Consider the following 24,226-nt stretch of genomic DNA (forward strand, 5'->3'; position numbering starts at 1 on the left):
GGAGGAGAAGGGGTCTGTGTGGGCAGGGCTCTCCTCCCCCTGACTCCGACTCTTCCCTCCTGCCTCCCCCGCAGCAGGCTCCGCGTCGCCACCAGAAGGACTTCCAGCATCTATCTTTTCTCCCCTTTAGCTCCCAACGCCCCGTTGCCCATCCTGGGAGCCTCGGGGTCACCCCTCCCATGCCGGTCCTCTGGCTCCTCACCCCTGCCTCCGTGGTAGTGCCCTCAAAGCTACCTGCAGTCCCCCCACCCGGCCACTTGATGGACTGCAGGGCTGTAGCCCCTCCCCCTCCTCTCCGTCAGTGATAACTTAAGTTCCCGCACAGCCCCCCGAATAACAAGATCCTAGGTTCCAAGGCTCTAAAGTCTGGGTTCTGGTACCCAGGAACAAAGGGGAGTCACCTCAGAGTCGTATTGTCAGGGCACTTGACCAACCGCAGGGCCAGCCTGTCCTCCACCCCAGACCAGCCGGAACACATCAGGGTGCAGCTGAGGCAGGGTGAGGAGAGGCCGGGCCGGGCAGGGAAGCAGGGGAGTGGAGGGCTAGGGCAGGAGCCAGTTTCCTACCGTAACTTTGCTTTCTGCAGGAGCGGAAAACTTCGCTTCCATAGGAGCAGCAGGAGAGAGACATGGACAGACTGTTATAAGAGCGTTTGTGGGGTAGGGCATGGTGGGTAGGCAGGACAGAGGGGCCATCAGGGTACCCGGTGCCCAAAGATGCCCTGTGGGGATGGGGGTCGGGGGAGGGAGACACCTGGGATGAGCAAAGCATCTCATTCGCTGCCTGCCTGCCGGCCCCAGTGGGCCCAGCACTGGGGAGCCAGATCTTTGGGGGATTCTTCCAATGACCTCAGTGATTCTGCACCCTTTGCACTTTCACCGGTGCTCCCACTGGCCACACACACACACACACACACACACGTACACACACATACACCCACTTGTACTCAGCCCAGCCACAGACCCAGGCCCCCCATTAGGGGTCAGGCCCACCTTCTGGTACAATATCTGCACTGTGCTTCGACCTCTCAAAAGAACCTTTCCATCTGTTCGGCATCATGACGTGACCTGCACCCTCTTCCCAAACCCTCTCTGCTACTGCTGAATCGTCCTCAAAAATGCGGTCATGCTGGGAGCAAAGTTTCTTGGGCATGTTTCTTTTAACTTTCCCAGATTCTATCAGGTTCTGTGCCTCAGTTTCTCCCTGAGTGCCATGACAAGCAGGAGCCACGTGCTGGTTGTAGAAGCATGGCACTTAACTCATCCCCACCTGGCCCACAGATGAAGAATAATAAGCCTGGGACCCATGACGGGGTGTGCCAGCTAACCCCCATCCCTTTTGCTAGGTCCTTTCTCAGCAGCAAGGGGCTTTCTTGGGTGGGTGGGTAGGTGGTTAGGTAGATAGGTAGGTAGGTAGGTGGGGGAATGTGGAGGTCCTGTATCTCATGGGCCGTCTTCAGGCCTGGGTGCCTCATGAAGGGACATGGACCAAGAGGAGGAGTGTGCACGGGCTAGAGCAGGCAGCTCACGGTCCACGCACCATGGGTGAGTCGGCCAAAGGCCCGGCGGGAGTGGCCGGTTTTCTGAAAGAGAAAAGCCAGAACGAGGAGTTGAGGGGAAGGCTTCACTCCTGATGCTCTGACCTCCCTATACCTCTCGTCCAAACCTCTGTATCAATCAGAAACTCGGCCCAGGGGCCACTGGGGGCAGGAGAAGTGGAAAAGACCCCGGCAGCCAGCTTCCCCTAAAGGGAATAAATATCTCCCGTTTTCCTTGCTTGTCAGCCCTCCCAGCTGGAGCTCCAGCGAGGCTCTGGGGAGGAGCTGGGGAGGAAGGAGGTAGGACTAAGGGTCAAACGCTGGTCAGAGGACTGGGGACCTGAGAGACACTCCCGGAGATAGAGAGGATGACTGATGTGAAGGAAGAGATTGGGAGGGGGGGCATGCTTGGATGACTGGGAGATGGAGGGACAAGGACACAGATTCCTGCTGGGGAGGCGGGGAAGGACAGACACCTGAGATAGGTGTCAAGAGGGCAGGAGGGTGATGCGGGGGCAGAGGGCAAGGTCCCCCAAAGGACGGTGAGCCTCAGGATAGCAAGAAGGCGGCCCGGGTCCACGGAGAACAGGGCAGGGCTAGTGGAATGCACTGAGCTCAGCGCGGATCCCTGCGCCGTTGCTTCCAGGAGCCCCGGAAGATGGAAGGCTCCGGAGTGGGGGGCTGGGGAGAGCCAGCCAGGGGCACGGAGGGGTTGGACAGCGGCGAGAGGTGGTACAGAAGCCCGTGGGCGCTCCACGCCGAGGGCGGCTGCGGGGGGGGGGGGGCCCGGGGGTCGCGGCGATCGCGGGTGCTGTGGGTTGGGGGGGGCGGGGGGCTCTGCCCTTGGGCGCGGGGAGGGGCCTGACGTAGGCCGGGGAGCCCCCTGGAGCGCGCCCTGCCCGCTGCCTGGGCCGCCGGGGTGGGGCAGGCTCGGCTCCGGCGCCCCCTCCCCCGGGCCCCGCCGCGGCGACCCGCCCTCCCTCCGGGGCGCCCAGCCCTTCCTGCCCCCTCCCGGCGCCGCCCGCCCCCGGAGCCCTCACCTGGAAACGCTTCTTCACCCACAGCTTCTTCATGGCGGGGGAGGGGGCCGGGCCGGCGGCCGGGCGAGGAGGGGACGGGCGGGGGCGGGGCGGAGTCGGAGGCGGGGCCGGGGGCGAGGCGGGGAGCTGGCGGGGGCCGGCGCCGGTGGCGGAAGGAGCCTCGGGGCCGCGGGAGCCGGGGCGGGGGGAAGACGGCGACGGCGGCGGCGGCGGCGGCCGGAGCCCGCCCTTCCCCCGCCAGCCCGCACCCCCCCAGGAGCCCCTTCCCTTGCTGGCTGCCCTGCGTCCCCGGGGGCGGCGATCACCTGCCTCGCGGCTCCCCCACCCCGCATCGGCCTCCTGGGTCCTGGGCACATGGGGAAACTGAGGCACAGAAAAGGGTGCAGTGGCCCCTAGGAGAGTTCGGGCCACTCGCTCATTGGCCGCCCAGCGCGGCGTCCACACCACCCCGCCCGCCTCCCGCGGGGCCGCTCCAGAAGGTCAGCCGCATCTCCACTGGCTCACTCCACAAACATGCGCGCCCGTCCGCCTTGCCAGGCAGTACCCGACACATCGCAGGGCTGCGGCGCCGGGCGGGGGCGCCCGGATCATACACAGGGCACGGTCCTCCTAGTGACCTGCACCCAGAACGCGAACCCCCTCAGGCTGCTCAGGAAGGTCAGAGAAGGCCCTCAAGTTCCCTTATTTTAGGTCCTCTGTCCCTGCACCCTGGCATACACACACACACACACACACACACACACACGAGCTAAGGTGCCCAAAGATTTTCCTGTTATTCACAAATATAACCCAACTTCTCATGTGATGGGTGAGCACACATCAAATTTTCTTTATCCTCCTGGCATTTCGTACCATGCATATTTTGCCTGCACAAAACGCTACCCCTCCCCACCCCCACACACAGTCATTATAACTAAGTTTCCTAAACATTTATTAAGTGCCAGGCACTTTATCAGGCTTCCCTGGTGGTTCAGATGGTAAAGAATCTGCCTGCCATGCAGGAGACCTGGGTTTGATCCCTGGGTTGGAAGATCCCCTGGAGAAGGGAATAGCAACCCACTCCAGTATTCTTGCCTGGGAAACCCCATGGACAGAGGAGCCTGGAGGGCTACAGTCCATGGGGTCGCAAAGAGTCAGACATGACTGAGCAACTTCAGGCACTTTATAAACGTTACCTCACTGACAACAACCCTGTGAGCTTGAAACTCTTATGAACATTTAACTGACTCCATGTAATCAACAAGTGACTAAGGCTCAGACAAGTCCTATCACTTAGCCAAAGCCGCACAGGTTCTGTGCCTCCATGATTGCCCAGATCGGAATCCCCACCCCAGTACACACAAGTGGTGCCAATCCTGGTTGCTGAGATGTGACTACAAAGTCATTAACACTGACAGCATGCTTAGTATTTACCAGGCAATGGCCTAGGCACTTTATATGAATAAACTCAATCTGTGCACAGAGGCACAGAGAGGTTACTTGCCCAAGGTCACAGAGCCTGTAGTTGGGAGCCAGGGATTCTCACCCAGGCACCGTGACTGAGTTACTGACCACCATGCCATAAAACCTCATATGCTGATTGGTTAGGAGGACCCTAACTTTTTTTCTTTAAAGCATGGGTCCAAAATAAATACTGAGCCAACTGATGAGTTTTGTTCAGCCTGCACAATATTTTAAGTGGGGCAAGCCTGCTCAAATTCAACTGCTGACAAGACCACCCCTCTCCTTTTCAGTTTCTACTTGGCTCCCGAAGTTGTTTGAGTTTTGTGGCTCTTTAAAGTTTTAGGGTCATGTCTTGTACGTTCTGAGTGCCTGCAGGCAGTCCTGTTACCCAGACCCCCAGACGCAGAGGTCGCACCTACAGACACACACACAGGACGTGCAATGAGAAGGGGACACGTGTATGTCTTTATCAGTTCCAGCCGGAGGACTCTGGACACACATAGGCAATTTCCCTGCCCACCCCCAAACACACCCACTCACAGATGGGGGAGCTTAGTAAGGAGAGGGGGTAACTTGAGCCCCTGTTCCCCAGGAGAATCCGAGGGGCTGGCACATTCCATAGCAAAAATAACCAATGGGCAGCAGGCGTGAGTGACGGGACAGCTGGGCTGAAGAGGGGCACATGAGACTCGGTTCCTGCTCTGGGCTCGCACTGCTCACCCACACAGGCCAGCCTGGGGCATGCTCTCAGGGTGGGCCTCCCCGAGCTGGCCCCTGAATGCCCCATTTTCTTCCAAGGCTGGGCAGCTGGGCCGCCCTGCCATTTCTCCAAACCAGACTTCCAACTTCTGCCCCGCCAGCATGTCCCCTTAACCACAGAAAAGCCATCATCATACCACGTCTCATCTCTCACAAAGACCCTCCACTGAGCCAGACACCCACACCCCCCTCTTTCCTGCCCTGCTCTAGCCTTCTCCCTTCCTTCCTCCTGCTCACCCTGCTCTGATTTTCTGACATACTATATAATTTTCATAAAGTTATGATTATTGCATACATAATGTGTTCCCTCCCTGGAATGTCATCTCTAAGAGGACAGGGATTTTGGTCTTCCCCCCTCCCCCGACTCATAAATCTCAAGCACCTAGCACAGTGACGGGCACTCGGTGGGCACTCCGGGAGGGGGCACAGAGCTGCTGGTGGTGAGGATGGGGGTGGGGCGATGGGGACTATGAATCTTGCTGGAGCAGGTCATTCTCCAGTCTTCCTCCCGTCTCTGTTCTGACCCAGACCCTTTTCTAGAAACTGGAGACGTGACCATCTTGTTTCTTCCTGGGAGGGCTGCCCTCCCTTTAGGAAAGTTCTCCTGTGTGGGCTTTGGCTGACTTCACAGCCTCTCTGTTCTCTTTCTCCCCTTCCAGGGCTCCTCACTGCTCCCGATCTGGCCCCTCCCCCTCTCCCTAGTTAGGACTTGGCATGAATGGAGGGGGCCACTCTCCATACCCATTCCCAACTCCATGCTGGTTTCCTCCTGGCTTTTCTTCCACACTGTCCACATTCTAGGTGAAATAGATGATACTGTATCATCCAGCTGCAGGCAGTTCCTGCTGGAGTCCCCAACCTTTCTCTTGCTAAATTGGCCTTCCCTCCTTCTCTCTAATCTCTCCTCTCCATGCCTTCAAGTCTCCTGCATGGTTTACTACCATCTGTTAACCTTTGGCCCTTCTGGTTGGCACTGGGGTCCCCCAGGCCCTGGCTATGAGACTTCTGACTGCCAAACACGGTGAGCATCATCAGCTTGTGCCTTCCCTTGGCTGTCCTCTCTTCTTCTTAACCCCCACCCTTCAGTACAGGCCTCCCTCTCCAGTCACACATGCCCCAAGCTTTGAGGGTGGCGCTTGCCCTGATTACTTGACTGGCACATAGTTTCTCAGCCCATCCAAATGGGAGCCTGATGTTTTGACAGAGAAGAATGCCTGCCTATTTTGGAGACAGCAGAGGCTAGGGAGAGAGTGGAGATGCTGGCAGAGGGATACTTGGGGATACCGACAGAGGGATAATTGCTAGATCCTAGCCTCAGTCTTCCCACGCTTCTCTTTCTGAGGACAGGCACTGTGGACCTAGACTCAGATCTGGCTCTGTCACCTCATTCGCTATGTGACGCTGGGTAAATTCCCTCTTTGAACTCCAGTTTTTCTTCTATGTATAATGGTCATAACAGTAACCTGGAACTTAGAAGACTAAATACTGAAATAAGACAGGGTGCTTTACACATGTTAAATACTCTACAAGTATCCTGCATCTCTGCCATCTTCACTATTCCTAGTCTTTCCTCATTTCTATACCCCCAAATCCCACCCTCCTATTTTGCATCCTCCAAATTCTCCAGCCTGCAGCCCTCTTGTCTTCTCAAGGCCCCAGCTTCCCCAACCATGCCAATATCCCTCTATCCCTGAGCTAACATCTTGGGCTTCAGAAGTGCCAGGAACCTTAGCATCACCCCGTCTTGCCGAGCCAGATGGCAATCCCAGCCAGGAAACTGCCTCCTTCTCTCTGAAGCCAGGTCCTGGCTGGACTTCCTCGAGAACCCTGAAGTCCTCCTGGTATTGATCCCAACCAAGAAAGTTTTCCATGAGGAAGTCTGAGCAATGCTGAGCTGTTTGCCCAACTGACCTTGACCAGACCTCTCGCTGGGCAGGAACTGGTGGAAGGTGGGTAGTAGGAAGAGGAGGAAGCCAGACTCAGCCAACATCACCAAAGCAAAGCCCCTCCCTCACCAATCAGGTGGGAGGGGCATAGTAGTCAAGTCCGTGGTTCTTGGCAGTGGGACAGACCCAGGCTTCCATCCCTGCCTTGCCACCTCCTATCAGTACAACCAAGATGCTTCATTTAATCCCTCTGGGCCTCAGGTTCCCTAGGGCTGCTGTGGGACTTAAATGATACATCAAAGGGTACAAGAGCATATTGCCTGCCACACAGCAGCATATTACAATTCATTGCTACTAAGAATTATTACCAATGAATCACAATTGCAAAGCTGCTATTGGGGCAAAGCTTTTACCAGTATGAAAAAGTTCTCAGGTGTGACTTGCTGCAGCCCAACCCTCTTCCTGTTTTGACATGAGTGGCAAAAGGTCTCCAATCCAGTCCCCCAGCACCCAGGGTCCTTTCCTCACCCCAGCCTTTCAAACATGCAATTCCACTACAGCAGCCTGCAGACTGGCCTCCTGGCCTCTGGCTAGGTATGCCCAGCCAGGGCTCAGCTCTGCTGACCCTGCTACCTGGATTCCAGAGGGGCTGGGGGCGCTCTAGCATCCTGTCACTCCCCCCACTCTGGGGGACCAAGGAGGTTCTCATCGTCAGAAAGGCCCTCCCCTCCATACAAAGGACAGCTCCGCCTCCCTTTTCTCTCTCCTCCCTCCAGAACTTTAGAGGTAAAAAGGCCCCCAGAGCCCAAACTCAGAGGACTGGGTTCTGAGATCTGGGATGGGCATAACTAGCTGTTTGTCTTTAAGCAGACAGCTAGTCATGGCCTCCCCCTCTGCTCTGGATTACAGCATCCTCACCCGTAAAAGGCAGCCTTTGGGACGTGCAGTTCTCTGTGGTTCTTTCTGACTCTAAACAAACATAATGACACCAAGCTCCTTCTCAGCACTTCGCTCTGCCCCGTATCTCTCTCCTCCAAGTGTGTTCTCATCAACCTATAGATTGTGCCTTTATTTATGTTCTGTTTTCAGCCCCCTTTGCCCCTGAACAAAGACCCCCAAGGAGTCTGATCCCTCCCCAGCTCAGAGTTCTGCCAGGACGAGCCCCAGCCCTTGAACCCAGAGTGGATGCGAGGAAAGCCTGTACCTGGCCCGGTGTGAAGCCAACCAAAACAAGCCAGCCTTGGCCTTCTCGGTCATTGAAGAGGAAGGTGGGCAGGGCAGAGCTAGGGAGAGAGTGGAGATGCTGGCAGAGGGAGGCTGAGCCCCTGCTCTAGCTCCTGACAGCTGCACCCCACGGCCTTCTTTACCCTCTGGCTGCTGAGTTCCTTCAGGATGCTAGAGCCGTGCAGCCCGCTATACCCGGAGAGCATGGTATGCCTCCTCTTCAGCCCCTCAGCATGTCCCCCTATATGACACTACCCAGCCAGAGTGAGAATTCCCTCCTGAAAATGTCCAGGACAAACTCATGATCTCCAAGCTCTTTGCCATCTCCCTCAATTGCAGTTTTCTTCCTCGGAAGTCTATTTCTTAAGACTCAGTCTGCTGAGATTCTGTCTTCAGCCTAGAGAAGAACTGGTTGAGGGGCCGAGGAAGTCAAAAAGGAAGCCTAAAACACTGACCCAAGGAGATTCGGCCCTGGCCTGCACCCATACCAGCCCCAGCAGGACCCTGAGCACAGGGCCAAGTCTTATGCCCCTTCCCTTCCACCTGCGACCATCACCCACCCCTTCACACACACAGGCAGGGCCATGCCCCCTTCCATGCCCTTTGAACCTCGGGTAGACATGGCCCATGCACTTCCCATACCAATTCCACAAACCCCTCATCTGCTGGCACCACCAGACCCCTGCACTGCCCACCCGTGCACATGCACATGGGCGTGCTTGCGTGTGGATTCTCAGGCATTCCCCTCCATCTGTGCTGGGAACCCCCAACCCAGGCTCTACCGCCTGCTGCTCTGCACCTTCTCCGTACTTGTCCACCCACTGGCCCCTTCCAACCAGCCTAGTGCTGACCACACCAACCTACCCTGGCACTGGACTTTGAGGAGTTCTGACCCATCCCCTCAACACCACAGCCAGACCAGGGGAGCCCGTCTCCTCCTTAAGACATACAGGCACGTCTGAAGAGGCAGATTCCGAGTCTAAATTATGAGAGCTGGTGAAAACAGTTTCCCCAGGATGCCCCTCTCTACAGGGAAACTAGGAGGGTTCCCACTATGCAATGCTCAGAGAGGCCTGAGTGGGGCTCAGGCTTGGCTTACCAAACGCTGACCCTTAACCTCTGACCTTGACACCCGCTTTTCCTGCACTTTCCTCTTGACGGGCACTCCTGGGTCAGTACAGCTAAGAAGCCAGAGCACCCGGAGAAAGACTGATGAACAGACGCCTCCACCGAGCAGCGGCCCGGCCCGGGTAACCTTCTCTACCTGTGAGCACCCCCCTCCCCCCGGCTTGGCCCCCACCTCCCCATTACCTCCGACCTCCAGCACAGTGAGAACCGCCTCGCAGGAGGCCTGGCCCCGCTCGTTCTGGGCCCTGCAGCTGTACACGCCGGCATCCCGCGGCCCGCAGCTCCGCAGCCACAGGCAGCTGGGCTCGGGGGCCGGCGGGGGCAAGCGCTGCCCATCCCGGAACCAGCTGAGGCTGGGCTGGGGCGTCCCGCTCACCACCACCCGCAGCCGCACGTCGCTGCCCGCAGACACCGCCGCGTCCTTCAGGGGCCGCAGGAAGACCGGCGCCCCGGCCACCGCGGCCGCCGCCCCTCCGCCGGCCCCCACTTTGGCCCTCTTCGGGGGCACCCCGGGGCTGGGGGGTGCCCTGGTGCCCGCGTCCTCGCCTCGCGTGCCCCGGGCTTTCTGCATGGCCTCTGCGAGTTGAGCTGGGGAGACGCCGGAACTGGACGGCCACGGGGGCACCCGGGGGATGTTGCCCTGGGAGATGAGTCCTGGGGGGCCGGCGCCCTGCCTTCCTGCCGCCCGCCCGCCTTCGGCCTGTGCTACCCAGAAGGTCACCGGGGCGGCCGCGGTTGCGCCTCGGGGGCTATTTTTAGGCCCCCCGGCTCGGGTTGCGAGGGCGCAGTGGGGGGAGGGGGCGGCAGAGGAGGGGACTTGGACTCGACTCTGCTTCTTCTCCCCCCTTTAGGAGTCCCCGTCGCCCCCCCACTTGGCTTACAGGGGTCCCCGAGGCCTTTTCCAAGCCCTCTACCCTGTGGTGTGCCCCGCCCCCCAGCCACCCACTCATGGAGTCGGGTTACCCTTGGGCTAAATCCCATTTCCCTTCCTCCCTTCTCCTGGGTCTCTGATTCCCAGCCCCACGCGGCTGGGGGAGAGAGAGAGAGAAGGTCCGGGTGGGCAAGCAGGCCCAAGTGGAGGTGAGCAGAGGCTGGGGAAGAGGGACCAGTGGCTTCCCCCAGCCTCCATGACGGCCGTGGTGAACGGAAAGACCTGGAGCAGGAAGTCAGGTGGACCGGCGCCCAGCTAGTCCCTGCCCTTACTTGCTGGGTGACATCAAACCTCTCTCAACCTCCACATCCTCATTTGTAAGAACTGAGTCGTTGTACAGAGTTGCAACAGGCAGAAAAGAGTGGGAAGGACGTTCCAGGCAGAGGGAACAGCATGACCAAAATCAGAGCATGATGAAAGTAGATGATGTGTGCTAAGAATGAGAGGAGTCTGGGGAATTCCTTGGCCGTCCAGTGGTTAGAACTCCGCTCCGCACTTTGATTGCCAAACGCACAGGGTTCGAGCTCTGGTAGCAGAAGGAAAATCTCACAAGCCACCCAGCGAAGCCAAAAGGAGAATCAGAGGAGTCTGCAAGGATTGAGCCTCAGTGGGCCAGGTGAGAGGTGGGACCTGACAGGACATTTGCTTGATAAGGTCTCTATCCTGATGGCCTAGGGCGAGGCAGGGCAGTGGCGCGCTGCAGGGCATTAAGCGGTAGGATAATATGGTCAGAGCTGTTTTTTAGAAGGATCCCTCTGGCAGCCACAGTGGGGAGGGTGGATTCAAGCTGGGAGACTTGGAAGCCAGTTAGAACCTGTGGTTCTCAAAGTATTGTGTACTGTGCCAGGCCACTTCCATTGTGTCCGACTTTTTGCGACCCCATGGACCATGGCCCACCAGGCTCCCCTGTCCATGGGCCTCTGTTAAAAGCACAGCTTTCCAAGCTCCACTCCCAGAGGTGCAGGTAAAGTATGGGGCCCTGGAGGGCCCAGAATTGGCCCGTCAGTAGCCCAGTGACTCTGACGCACCTGAGAGCCATACTTTGAGAAAAGTCAAGCGAGGACATTATTGCTTTTAAAAGTCTAAGTAAGACTTTTATGATGAGACGATCTGTGTCTTAACTCTGATGGTAGTCATGTGAATCTACACATGTAATAAAATTGCATAGAACCAAATACCTGCGCGCACACACACACACACACACACACACTAATGAGTGCACAAACTGATAAAATCTGAAGAAGATGGTGGACTGTATCAATGGCAGTTTCCTGGCTGTGATATTGCACTAGAATTATCTAAGATGTTACCATTCGAGGAAACCAGATGAATGATACACAGGATCTCTCTGTACTGTTTCTTAGAACTGCATGTGAATCTACAATGATCTCAAAATAAAAAGCTTAAAAAACGTTTAGGTGAGAGACCCAGACCTGACCTTGAGCCCTGAGGGAAGAAGCCTGGGAAAAGCACGGAGGAGCTGGGAGTCATTATATGGAGAAAGTTTCCCTTATCCCTCCCTGCACCCTCCTTCTCCAGGAGATCTTCCCCACCCAGGGATTGAACCCAGGTCTCCTGCATTGCAGGCAGACGTTTTACCCTCTGAGCCACCGGGGAAGCTAACCCTCCCCCACCCCTAATGTCATTCTGGGAGGCTCAAGTCAAAGTGTGCTTGTGTGTGTGTGTACACTGAGAGGGCAGAGAAGAAACCATGTAAACACTGGATTATGTCTACAGGGATGAGAGCCTTGCGGAATGAAATCTTTGGCTTTAGTTTACGTATATTAACACTTACTTTTTGTGCTGTGCAGTTCTGCTGGTTTTGACAAATGCAGACGACTGTGCCCCTGGTTCCCCAGGACGATACAGAACAGTCTCATCACCCTAAAGATGGGCCTGAGCTTCTCCTTCATAGTCAACCATGCCCCCTCCACCAACTCAGGCAACCACTGATGTTGAATTCTCAAACGTAAATTGAATTCTATAAAGTAAAAATGGGGAGGGGAGGAAGACATTGTAAGCAAACGGAACACCAAGACTGAAAGATTTGAGACTATTTTTAAAAAACCAATAACCCAAAACCTCCTAGCACTATACCTCAACAATTTGCATGGAATGTGGTAGGTGGTCTGCAAATAAACGTTGGCTGGTTGGTTGAATAAATTAACTCTGTGATCTTGATCAAGTTATTTAACATCTTTAAGCCTCAGTTTCCTCAACTATAAATTGGGAGTAGCCCAACTCAGGGTTTATTCATTCATTCAACAGACATTTTTGAGTTCCTCCAGTGTGCCTGGCACTGTGCTGGCCACTAGGGAAATAGCAGCAAACAAAACAGACAAGGGAGACTTCCCTGGTGGTCCGGTCATTGGGAATCTGCCTGCCAATGCAGGGGACATGGGTTTGATCCCTAGTCCAGGAAGATTTCCATTTGCCGAAGGACAGCTAATCCCATGCCACAACTACCAGAGCCTGTGCTCCAGAGCCTGTGTTCCGCAACAAGGGAAGCCACCACAAGGAAACACCCATATGCACCACAACTAGAGAGTAGCCCCTACTCGCCTCAATTAGAGAAAGATTGCAACAGCAACAAAGACCCAGTGCAGCCAAAAATAAATAAATTTTTAAAAAGAAACAGACAAGGCTTCCTACCCCCCTGTTGCTTATATTCAAGGAAGGAGACAACTATAGAGAAACAAATTATAAAGATCAGTAGAAGATAAGTATTCTGAGGCAATGAAGCAGGATAAGGGAGATGGGAGTGGGGGGTACTGCCCAGGTGGTGCTAGTGGTAAACGAACCACCTGCCAATGCAGGAGGTGCAGGAAACTCGGGTTCGATCCCTGGGTCAGAAAGATCCCCTGGAGGAGGAAATGGCGACCCATTCCAGTATTCTTGCCTGGAGAATCCTATGGACAGAGTACCTGGTGGGCTACAGTCCACAGCATCACAAAGAGTTGGACACAACTAAAGTGACTTCACACACACACACACACACACGGGAGATGGGAGTGTGGTGGGGGGCTTGCACTTTGAAACAGAGTGGTAGGAATTGGCCTCACGCAGAATAGTTGAGCCAATCTTGAAGGGGTGAGGAGGCAGAGGGAGCAGAAGTCTGGGCAGGACTGCTCCAGGAAGCATATACCCTGTGGGCTCCAGAAGAGCAGGGCTGAGGGCAGTGTGGGGGAGCTGGAGGGACAGGTCAGACAGGCAGCAGGGGCCAGATAGCCTAGCATCTTGTAGGCCATGACTCTTTTATTCCTAGTGAAACGAGAAGCCATCTCAGAGGATTCTGAGCCGAGGAATTACATGATCTGACTTAGGTTGTTGTGATGGCTTTAAATTATTATATTAAATATTAAAACAAATATTAACTATTTAAAAGGGCCTGGCACAGAGCCTGGAACGTCGCTCATCCTCTCCTGGTTGAATGACCACAATGGGGGCTTTCGCTGAGGTGTGGGCAGGAGTGTGCGGGCCTGGGTCAGGAGGGCACAGGCCCTGGCAAGTCGCGGGCGCCCTCTCCTGGAGGAGCCCGCACTGGCTGTGACGCCGGAAACCCTTCGGCCCTCGCCAGGGCCCTCACCCAGAGCAGCTGGCTGCAAGGCGCTCATCTGTCCCTCAGAGCGGCCCCACTGTGCCCCGAGGCCTGGCGCCCGGCTGGTGTGTGCTGCCAGTCTGCCCTGCTTTGCAATCACAAGCCTGTGGTGTCATGGAAAGAAATCTGCGCTCTGGAGGCCAAGGAGCAGGGGCCCCCGTCCTCTGCCAATGATACGCTGTGTGACCTTGGCAGTCCACCCATCTCTCTGGGCCGTGGAGACATTCCTCCAAGTCATAATGAGGCACCATGTGCCTGGCACATGGCAAAAGCTTACTGATGAATCAGTGAATGAAGTGGGGACCGTCAACCTTTCTGGTAAATATTTAATTTAGAGAAAAGTAAATAAAAGTGCCCAGTGGGTATTCATTCAACAAGTATTTAAATATTTGATGGGCACCTTCTATGGACAAAGCCCTCTTCCGGGCACCTGGAGTAGTGAATATAATGAATGAAAACCTTGTTCTTGGTTAGCTGACATTTTAGGTGTTGAATCAAAGGTCAGTGATTTGCATATGAGTCCTGGGCAGGCTGGTGGTCAGAGGAGGAGTGAGAGAAGTGGGGAGTGAGTGGAATGCTTTGTCTCCAGGCACAGGGGTGGCGGGATAGCCAGAGTGGACAGACAGGATAGGAAACGGCCTGCTGAGACGTCAGTTCTTGGCTTATGGACATGTTTGCCTCCACAATCCTTCCCATTCCACGTGCTCAGGTGGGGCCTGAGTTGGTCTGGAACTGCTCCCATGGTGGGAAGCTGGTCAGCCCTCTGAACCCTCTTATTTCTCAGTGTTCAGACGCCAGTTCCCAAGGAGTAGGGAGAGTTTTAGCCATGGAGGGGGTGGGGTGTATGTGTGCGTGGGTGCACCTGAAGATCTGGGTGTATGTGTATGACCACCGGAGACCCAGATCTTTTTCAGTTTATTTTTGTCCATTCTCTGGGATCAGGCCACATGCATCTCCTCTGCCCCAGATTCCTAGGTCACTGTCCAACTCCCAGGGAGACGGGCAAAGCAGAGGGCTTAGAACCAGAAACCCCAGTCCAGGAAGGCTCAACTCAGACCATGCTTTCCCCTGGGCCTCCTCCCTTCTCTGAGGACAGATGGGTAGCCATCACAGGGACATGTGTGAGAAGGAAGGGCTTTCTGATCTTCAGAGCTGTCCCAGCAAGAAGGGGCCCCTGAAGAGGCAATGTGTTCTTAGACCCCAGAGACATTCAAGCGGAGCCTGAGGACAGCTGGTCAAGATGTGGGGCAAGGCCCCAGGGGGCAAGTCATGGTCTGGGGGCCTTTGAGGTCTGGATCTGCCAGTCTAGAGTCCTCCACTCTCTCCTTCTAGTGACCAGTCTGCACCTAAGCCTTTTTTGGGAAAGTAGGGAAGCCTCTAAGCCTTTCTCTGACCTCATGTCCCTTTATCCTTTGTGGGGTAGATAAGTGCTCAGAACTCATTCAAGGGGAAGAGCAAGCTGAGAGACTCCAGAGGTTACTCACAGGTACACGTACACCACCACATCCACGTGGGCCCACCTCACCCAGGAGTCTCTCTCACACAGAGAGGAGCTCAGATTCCAGGGCCCCCCATAGGCTCAGGATAAGAAGGTGCCACCCGCCTCCATCACAGTGTGCACAGGAAATGCTCCTGCTTATTTCTCTTGGGGGCCCACCACCGGTTAATTGCGGGGATGGAGTGTTCTAGGGCCTGCAGGGTTCACTCTGTTGGAGGATTGGGGGGAAAGGAAGGGAGGGTGAGGGACATGAGGTTTAGCTCCAGATGCTCCCAGGGCAAGATGAAGGATAGCATACCTTGAAAAGGGGGTCCTTCCTGGAGCCCTGGAGGGAGGGACCACACAAGTTACGGGGGAAGCCTGGCAACTCATGAGCCAGGGCTGCATCCAGGAAGGGGGAGGAGACACCAGAAAGGCTTTTGGAACCTTCTGAGAAAAGCCAGTTAGGAACAGCATACTAAGGACTTTAGGACTAAATCTCTATTGGATTTATTTCCCTTACAAAATGTCCGAATTTATCATGTTTGTGATCTCTACCCTCTTCCTGCTTCTAAAGGGTAACCTCTTAAATCTGAGGGGTGGTTGGAAGACAGAGACCTACATGGATCTATCAAGCTTCCTAAATCTCTGATCCACCTGGAATTTAATTTTTGAAAGGAGTGAAAAGACAGATTTCACCGCTGCCCCAGTCCATAGCTACCATGCCCAGTACTGAATAATTAAGGTTTCCCCACAGAAACCTTTAAGATATATGTTAATATTTTATTTTATGATTTTCTGGGTTTTTTTTTTTTTCATACGTCCTACATTCCCTCCTATCTTCCCAAATTCTCCCAAAATTTCCCTTTGGTATTTTAGTTAAGATTGTATTTATTTATTTTTATATTTGTTTTTATTTTAGTTAAGATTGTATTACACTGAAATTATAAGCTAACATAGGGTGACTTGACATCTTTAGAGCAGTGAGTCTTCTTCTCCAAGGATAAGATAGAGCTTTCTGTTTTTCTTAACAAGGTTATTTTTCCTGAATTGGCCTTTGAGCTTCGAAGATGCAGGTTTAGTGGGAAGAGGGTGTAAGCTACCTTAGGCAAGGACCACAGGAGCCCTACTTCAGAGAAGTCCGTGGGGGCAGTCCTGGTAATGGGGCCTAGCAAGAGGTATGTGTGAGTCCCCAACAAAAGCTCCCCCCACCATATGCTACACACATACAGCCAGGCTGCGAGGCTCTGGGAACCGAAGGGGTGACAGGCTCTGGGGGACAGTCTGGCTGGGCAGGAGGGCAGCACACAGTCCACCTCAAGAGGTGATACAAGGAATTTCCTGGTGGTCCAGTGGTTAGGACTCCATGCTTCCCTTGCAAGGGCATAGGTTCAATCCCTGGTTGGGGAACTAAGATCTCACATGTTGTGTTATGTGGCCAAAAAAAAAAAAAAAAGATAGGTAGTGCGACAAGGCTCTCTGAGAAGACTTGGCAGTCAAAACAGCAGGGGCCGTACTAGGCTTGTGCTTAACTTTTTATTGTTTCTGTTCAGAGCCCCTGCAGCAGGGAAGGGGCAGGCACGGGGAGGTGGGCCCCCCTGCCACCTGCCTGAGACCGCTCTCTCCTCTCTCCTCTTCTCTCCAGCATCTCGCCCACCCTCTCTCTTTCTGCATCTCCTGCTCCCACATCTGGCACCTTCGGGGGTTCTCTCTTGCAGCCCCTGCTTTGTAAGCCCACCTCGGGAAAGTAAGGGACCACGGGGTCAGTCTCAAGCCCCCCAGTCCCCACGGGGGTCTATGTCCCCAGTTACCTGCCCGGCTTGCTAAGGATGCTGCCTTTCTGACTCAGGCTGGGGAGGGGGCAGTGGGGAGGTCCACAGGGCTTGACCTGACCCTGAGGGGTTCCTACATCCTGCTCTGGAGTCCTCTCCAAAGCCACACGCTAGAGCCTGAGGTCATGGAGGTGGGAAGGGCAGGGTCAGTGCCTTGTCTTGGCTCCAGTCTGGCCCTGCCCAGCACACTCCAGGGGTGGCCCAGGGCCAGGCCCCCTCACTTCAACATCCAGACCTCACATAGCAGGGGCTCCCTGTGCCTGGGAGGGTTGGGCCATGTCCCCTGTGGGGACCAGGAGGGGTGGTCGCAGTGAGCAGGGGTCAGAGGCTGTGAGGGGAGCACTGTGGCTGGGGGTGGTGCCCTGGGACGGAGGGAGGCTGGCTTTAGGAGGCAGTGAGGACAGAAGTGAGCACGGTCTCTGGTGGCAGAGAGGTCTCTGGCTTTAGAGCACCTCATGCTGCTGCTGTGTGGCCTCACTGACGACCTGGAGAGGAAGAGAAACCCAGTCTAACCCAGGGCTGGCTGGAGTCATGACCGGATGGAGTCATGACCCCAGAACGCCTCGTTCCCAGCGTGGAAGACCCCTATGCCCCCAGGCAGAACCAACACAGCTGGTAGAAGACACCTGGCTGACAGCTCCCCTAGACACACCCCACAGACCCCCCCACCTCAGGGGTAAGGGGACTAGGCAGACCACTCACCTCCCCGTCCCGGGTCTCAATGGTCTTGATCATCACCGTCTTCTTGGTATGGACCTCAGAACCCCTCTGCTCGGGGCTTGTTTCTGTAACAGATTCATCCACACACTCAGCCTGACCCAGGCCAGACCTGGGCTGTTCCTGTGGCTGGGAGTCCTTCCCTGGTCTCACCGGGCAGAGCCCAGAAGACGCCCACCCCCTCAATATGGGCCTGTTACTTTTTCAGCAAAACATCTTCACCTGTCCTGGTGCCCAGCACCCAGTAGGTGGCTCTGCAGACCCAAGGGGCTGTCCCAGGGCTGAGAGAAGACGAGGAGCCAACAGGTGTGCTTGAGGTGTTGGCAGGTTCAAGAGGGTGGGGGATCACCTAGGCCCCAGGCCACCCAGCATTCCACCCCCACCGGCACCCCTCCTCGCTCCCTCTCCACCCCTGGTCCCCAGGAGATCCCTGCAGGAATTTGTACCCTGACAGTTAGGACCCTAGAGCCCAGAACCAAGGCACTCTTTTGAAGGATCTCATGGTCCCCAGCCCCCTTTGTCTCCGGATGAACAACTTGATGTCTTAATGAAAGAGAGATGGACAGGAATCAGTCACTGATGTATTGTGCGGATGGCCAGTCACTTGCCCCTCCATGCCTCAGTTTCCCCACTGTGAAATAAATGGTAGCAGCGGTACTTGCCCTGTCATGGCCCAGAACTATTGACTTGAAAAAGCATTAAGCGATTTTAAATGCAAGGCTCACACTTGGTATCTGCATAAACTGCTAACGGAAAAGAGCCATTCTGAGTTTTATTGGAAGGGTCAAATTTAGGTCCTTGGTGTTATGAGTTTGGTGTTCATAAATCTCCTTAGCAGTCAGCCAGCCTGTGATGAACATTGCAGCTCGGTGGAGCACGGCATGTATTTTTTTCTGATGGAAATGAACATCGAATATATAAAAGATTTGATCTAGGAAAGGCGAAGCTGCCAAGGACTCCAACTTGCTTTCCTAATGTATCATTAGAGCGTGTTTTTCTGCTCTCCGGGTTGGAAAGCCACTCGATCTGCATATTACTAATGTCAGAATGGCAGAATGCCCTAGGAGTTCGTTCTTTTAATTGTTTGGCTTTGCTAAGGTTTGGCTTCATTTTTTAAAGCAAGCACCCAACATCTTGCTCCAGAAAGCTGGAAATATTCAACAAGCAGCTGGAGGGCAGTGGGGGGTGCTTGGCATCTTATCAAACAGACAGTAAGTGGTGGGTGCCTTGTAGCTCAGGCATAGGGTTCTAGATGCTTCTGCTGCCAGGTCCCCAAGGATACCGCTAGTACCTCCTCAGAGTTTGGATACATTAGAAAAAAGAAACTGTTGGCCACTTAATATGCCCAGAAGATGCAGGGGACATGGTCATACAATACAACACCATGAAATAAAAAAGTAAAATAAAAATCTTCCTTTGTCAGAAGATGCCTCTACCTAAACTTCCCCATTCTCCTGTAGCAGCCCCCTTTCGGTTCCCCAGACCCCAGTCCTTTCCCTGTGGTGTATACTCCCCTCCTGGCTGGCCTTGGGCAGTGCCCATGTTGGCCTCTTACCCTCTGCCACTCCAGCCTCCACTTGCTAACACACACTCACCTCGGAAGTTGAGGGCAGAGAAGGTCTGGATAGGGAGGTTGATCCTAAAAGGAGAGAGACCAGGCCCCCAAAGGGTTAGGACCCTCCATCTCTCTCATCACCACCCCTCAAAGCTTGCCCTGATCCTCTGTGAACACCATCCTCAGCTGTCCCAGTCCCACTGACTTCAACACTGCTTGGGGCATGGGGCCAAAGGCCAACTCGAGCTGTCCCAGGAACTGTCCCTTCTATCACCCAGTCCATCTCTGACCTGCTGGTGTGACACCAGGACCCCCACTGCACCCTCCACTGTACCCGGATATCTTTCTTGCCCTTGGCATTGCAGGGTGTATCAACAGGAGCTGTGGATGACATCCACTGCATGTGCCCACCCTCCAGTCACTCTGGGAATCTCTGGTCCACTCACATGAAGGCAAGTTCCAGGAACTGCCACCCCTGTTTATGCCTAGAGCTGGGAAAATGCAATGTGACCTTAGCTACCTCAAGGGGTCATTATATGCGGATATTATTCTACAGTATCTGAAATCTTCCTCTCTATAAATCTGTATCTAAATATGTCAGCTGATTTTTTTAAACTTCAGATTTTATCATTGTTGTGAGCATCAGTGGGCATCATTTTGTTGAGTAAATGACCTGTTTTGAATTGACATTAGGTTTACATAGTGAAATGTACAGATCTTTACAGTTCAATCCAGTGAGTTTTGATCAGTGTCTACATCCAAGTAACCACCAGTCCAAATCAAGATATAGAACATTTCCATCAACAAAGAAGGTTCCCTTGTGTCCCTTTTTGGTTGTATGGTGTTTTTGTGTCTAAAGGTGATTTGTTCTGAGCATGTCATTGCATCTTTTCCTGTGAGCATATGTGTGTGTGTACACGTGCGTGTGTGTGTGCACCCTCTGAGCATGAGTCTCTGCACCTTCTCTCCTAGCCTATCATGTCCCGGTTCCATTTGTCTCTATTCATCTCTCTCTGCCCCATCCCTTTCCTTCCTCATCACTCCCGGCTCTGCTTCTATCTCTCCCTTGACTGGCAGTGATGTTTTATTACTAGTTGCTGAATATGGTTTTATGCTGCTGGTTCTTAATTCTGAAGGTGGATGTGGGAATACTTATATTTCTCTTTTTATAAAAGCTATTAATTAAATCACTTTTTACCCAGGTGGCTTTGGTTAATTTTCTATAATTAGCGGAGTGGTGGCCTCTTGTATAACATTGTTTCTAGATCTTGTGATGGTGATCCTGAGCCCCGCTTCAGGGCAGGAAGGGGCCCTCACCACAACCCCCTCCAGGACCCCACAGTCAGCCTCTGCCTCGCCCCTCACCGGCTCTCCTCGCCCTCCAGCAGCTTCCGGTAGGTGGCAATCTCCACGTCCAAGGCCATCTTGACATTGAGCAGGTCCTGGTACTCGCGCAGGTGGCGGGCCATCTCATCCTTGAGGTGTCGGATCTCCTCCTCCAGGCGGGCGATGTTGTCCTGGTAGCCGCTGGCCTCACTAGCAAAGCGGTCCTCCAGCTCCCTCATCTGCCTCATCAGTGAGTCGTTCTGCAGGGGAGGGGTGCCCAGGTCAAGGATGGGCTGTGCTGGCGGTCGGGGGGACAGGCAGGGCCCAGCATGGAGAGAGGCACAGTCTCTGGGCTGCGAGGCACCCCAGATGGCCAAGCCTAGGACTTGTCAGAGTCCTCTGAGCCAGGGAACTCGGAACTCAAATGAAGCCTTATGTGGAATCTCAGAGAATACAGCTGATACAAGGGAGCACGGCTGCCCACGCTCCCTGCCTCCACGCAGGAGTCCCACGATTCCTGAGAGCATCCCCCTGCCCCGGGAGTCCACCTGTCTGTTTCTACCCCTGTGGTAGATATGAGGAGACAGAGGCCCAGAGAGGGTGTGTGGTGGGCTGGAGGTCACAGACCGTGAGCCGCAGATGGGAAGGGCTGGGCCAGGTGAGGTGGGCAGGGACTCACGGTGCCCTTGAGGGCGTCAATCTCGCAGGTGTAGGACTGAATCTGGTGGCGGTACTCCATCATCTCCTGCTTGGCCTGGCGCAGCGCGTCATTGTTCTTGTTGGCTGCCTGGGTCAGGTCGGACACCTAAGGGCAAAGAGAGAGGGTCCCTGAGATGACAGGGAGGATGCAGGATACCGGAAGGGGTGGGCAAGGAAGCATGGAGACCCCGGGCTCACCCTCCTCCCCAGGGATGGAGCCATAGGAAATACCTCCAAACTGGGAATGAGGGGGCCAGAGGAGCTGCCAGAGTCTCACCTTTGACTTGTACCATTCCTCGGCTTCCGAGATATTCTTGGCCGCGATGGTCTCATACTGAGCACGGATGTCCCTGAGGGCAGCAGTGAGGTCTGGTTTCGACATGTCCATCTCCACCTGGACCTGCTGTTCCTGAAGCTGGGCCTGTAGCTCGCGGATCTCCTGCAGGGTATGGCTAGGCTTCAGTCCCCAACCAGCCCCCATACGTAGCCTCACACCCCAACTCCCAGAGTCCAGCAGCACCACCATCCACTCCAGCCACTTTCACCAGGGCATAGTACCTCTTCGTGCACTTTCTTAAGGAACGCGATTTCCTCGTTGAGAGATTCGATCCTGCGCTCCAGGTCAATTCGAGCTAGAGTGGCTGCATCCACGTCCTGGGAAAGGTCAAGCGAGAGGGAAAGGGACACTGATCACCCGGGCAGGGCAGAGGGAGACCAGGCGTGACATAGAGGGGACAGAAGGGGTAGGGCAGCTGGAGAACCAAGAGGACTCACGGCTCGGAAGGCAGCCAAATTGTTCTCCGCTTCTTCTTTCAGCTGAATTTCCTCTTGCAGCCTGGCAGACACAGGCAGAAGGACAGACAGATGGTGAGGATCAAACAGGCTGGGGAGAAGACTGACTGGGGGCTGCCCAGGGAGTGGGCTCAGAATAGAGTGAGGAGGGCCCGCCCACACAGGGAGGGGACAGGAAGTGGCTCCAATCTCTGCCCTGGAACCACACCCTGGAAGTCCGCGTCCTCGCTAGTGTGTGACCTCCCTGGGATTAAGAACCGCGTCTTATTTTATCCACCTCAGGGTTCTTATTTTATCCACCTCCAGGTTCCCGGGCCCCAGCCCCAGCCTGGCCCATGTAGGTGCTCATTTAATGTTTGTGACCTGGGTGGTAGGACAGTGATCACTTGGGCAGAAAAGCAGGACCCACCAGTATTTGCTTTTTTCTTGCTGCCTGAAGCACAGGGAGCCTGGTGGAGCCCACAATCAGTCTTCCAATCTGTCTGAGGGCTGCAACCTCCCACCCCCACTCACTCTCCCCTTTCCTCCAGCTTATCCATCCCTCCCTGTAAAGCTTAAGTCTGGCCAGGGGTCAAGATCCCCTCTCTACCCAGAACCACAGGGCTTCATCACAGATGAACTGAGAGCTACTGCTGGCCCCAGATTTCCTTGTCTCTTACCAACCTGTCCCCTCCCTCCCACTGCCTATGGGCCTGCTTTCTCCTTCCATGTGCCCACCTGAACCCAGAAACATCACCCCAGCATCTTAAGATGCTTTTAAGAAGCACCTGGTCTCCCAAGGTCGCCCATTACCACTCCATGATGTCCCCAAGAAAACTGGGACCGTAGCCTCGTCTGCAGCCTGAGAGCACAGGGAGAGAGAGGCAAGGCGTCTCTCCCCCCTCTCCCGGGAACACAGCTAGACCACCCTCACCCTGGGTACGACGGGGTACTGACCACTGGACCCAGCCCCAGGCCTAGCCCGTGCCCGGCCCCTGGAGAGGGAGGGGGTTCTGGGGGCGCTCGCGGATGCTCACTTGGCCTTGAGCCGCTGCAGGTCGTCCAGCAGGTTGTCCCGCTCGACGTCGACGCGGGCGCGCTGGTTAGTAAGCACCTCCACCTGGCGCCGCAGCTCGCGCAGCTCCTCCTCGTAGATCTCGGCCACGCGCGTCGGCTCCCGGCCCTTGAGCCGGTTCACCTCGGCGGCAAGCGCCGCGTTCTGCTGCTCCAGGAAGCGCACCTTCTCGATGTAGTTGGCGAAGCGATCATTGAGCTCCTGCAGCTCCACCTTCTCGTTGGTGCGCGTGGTCAGGAACTCCTGGTTCACGGCATCGGCCAGCGAGAAGTCCAGCAGCTCGCCCGCGCCGTAGGAGGAGGGCACGCGGGTCGCGCCCAGCCGGCTGGCCCGCAGCGCCCCCAGGCCCCCGGCCCCGCCCGACGTGCGCGACACCTGGTACACGCGGGATGTCACCGAGCTCGAGGAGCCCTTGGTGCCGAAGCCCGCGCGCGGGAACACCGGCGAGCTCAGCGGGGAGCCGAGCGGGAAGCTGGGGGCCCCGCCGAAGGTGCGGCGGTAGGACGACACCCGCTGGCTGGACGAGTAGGCCTGGCTCATGGTGGCGGCGCGGGCGAGGCTGGGCGGCGCGGAGAAGGAGGCGGCGGGCGGCCGGCCGGAGAGTGGATGTGGCGAGGGGAGACAGGGCCCCCGGCCGTCCGCACTATTTGTATCCCTCCTGACATCAGCCCCCGCCGCCCCTCCCCTGACAGCTGCAGGATCCCGCTGTCCTGCCAGGAAAGGGCGGCCCCTGGCGTGGGGGCGGGGAGGCCAGCTCCCCCGCAAGAGGCCTGAGCCCCTCAGCGGGCGGGTGCGTGGGGGCCCCTGCGGGATGTGGGAGAGGCTGGCGGACCTAGGGGGGCAGAGGTTGGGCAGGCCTGCCAGCCGCTTCACCGGGGCGCAAGCGTGTCTGGAGCCCCCGGCCAGACCCCTTTCAGTCTTTGGGTGCCTGCCTCCTCCTGGGGTGGTCAGGGGAGAGAGCTGGGGAGAGGCTTCCATTTAGTGTGAGGGGGTTTCTTTTGGCTCCAAGGAGATACTTCGGGTCATTTCCTGAAGAGCCAAGGCCTATTTCCAAGACAGTCTCCAAATCACCTTTGTTTTTCTTTTTCTTTTTTTCTAAAGATTCTCTGAAAGTGGCAAACATTTAGGAGGGCTCAGGCAAAGACCAGGAATGCCCCAGCCAGGCCTAGTGGAGGAGGGTCTCTGACAGGCAGGGAGGATGGGAAGGCCTCCCTGGGGCAGGCAGCCA

At 55.7% G+C, this 24,226-nt stretch overlaps 2 protein-coding genes and 1 long non-coding RNA gene across 15 annotated transcripts in view; 1 reads left to right on the forward strand and 2 right to left on the reverse strand.

Moving 5' to 3' along the window:
- Positions 1-11,963, reverse strand: part of SPEG (striated muscle enriched protein kinase) — a 60,761-nt gene extending 48,798 nt beyond the window's left edge. For 3 of the 13 annotated variants that reach the window (XM_043909935.1, XM_043909928.1, XM_043909945.1), the window contains exon 1: positions 9,201-9,944. In XM_043909935.1, coding sequence (XP_043765870.1) covers positions 9,201-9,588 — 388 coding nt within the window. In that variant the 5' untranslated portion in view covers positions 9,589-9,944. Of the gene's footprint in view, positions 1-566; positions 1,583-2,577; positions 2,700-9,200; positions 9,948-11,743 lie in introns of those variants that run through there. The other 10 variants (XM_043909930.1, XM_043909929.1, XM_043909936.1 and 7 more) reach the window with 9 other exon arrangements.
- On the forward strand, positions 8,892-11,890 carry LOC122698649. Its single transcript, XR_006342388.1, has 3 exons — positions 8,892-9,155; positions 10,465-10,564; positions 11,760-11,890. It is a non-coding gene; the product is annotated as an uncharacterized LOC122698649 (long non-coding RNA).
- A 4,577-nt stretch (positions 11,964-16,540) lies between the features above and the next one.
- On the reverse strand, positions 16,541-23,735 carry DES (desmin). Its single transcript, XM_043909946.1, has 9 exons — positions 22,961-23,735; positions 21,927-21,987; positions 21,711-21,806; positions 21,430-21,591; positions 21,133-21,258; positions 20,493-20,713; positions 19,168-19,211; positions 17,558-17,640; positions 16,541-17,340 (listed from the first exon to the last, which is right to left on the reverse strand). Exons 1-9 carry the CDS (start codon positions 23,536-23,538, stop codon positions 17,299-17,301), a joined length of 1,413 nt encoding a protein of 470 aa, XP_043765881.1. The 5' UTR covers positions 23,539-23,735; the 3' UTR covers positions 16,541-17,298.
- Positions 23,736-24,226: the final 491 nt, after the last annotated feature.

This window comes from Cervus elaphus, chromosome 8 (assembly GCF_910594005.1).
Source record: "Cervus elaphus chromosome 8, mCerEla1.1, whole genome shotgun sequence".
NCBI classification, from domain to species: domain Eukaryota; kingdom Metazoa; phylum Chordata; class Mammalia; order Artiodactyla; family Cervidae; genus Cervus; species Cervus elaphus.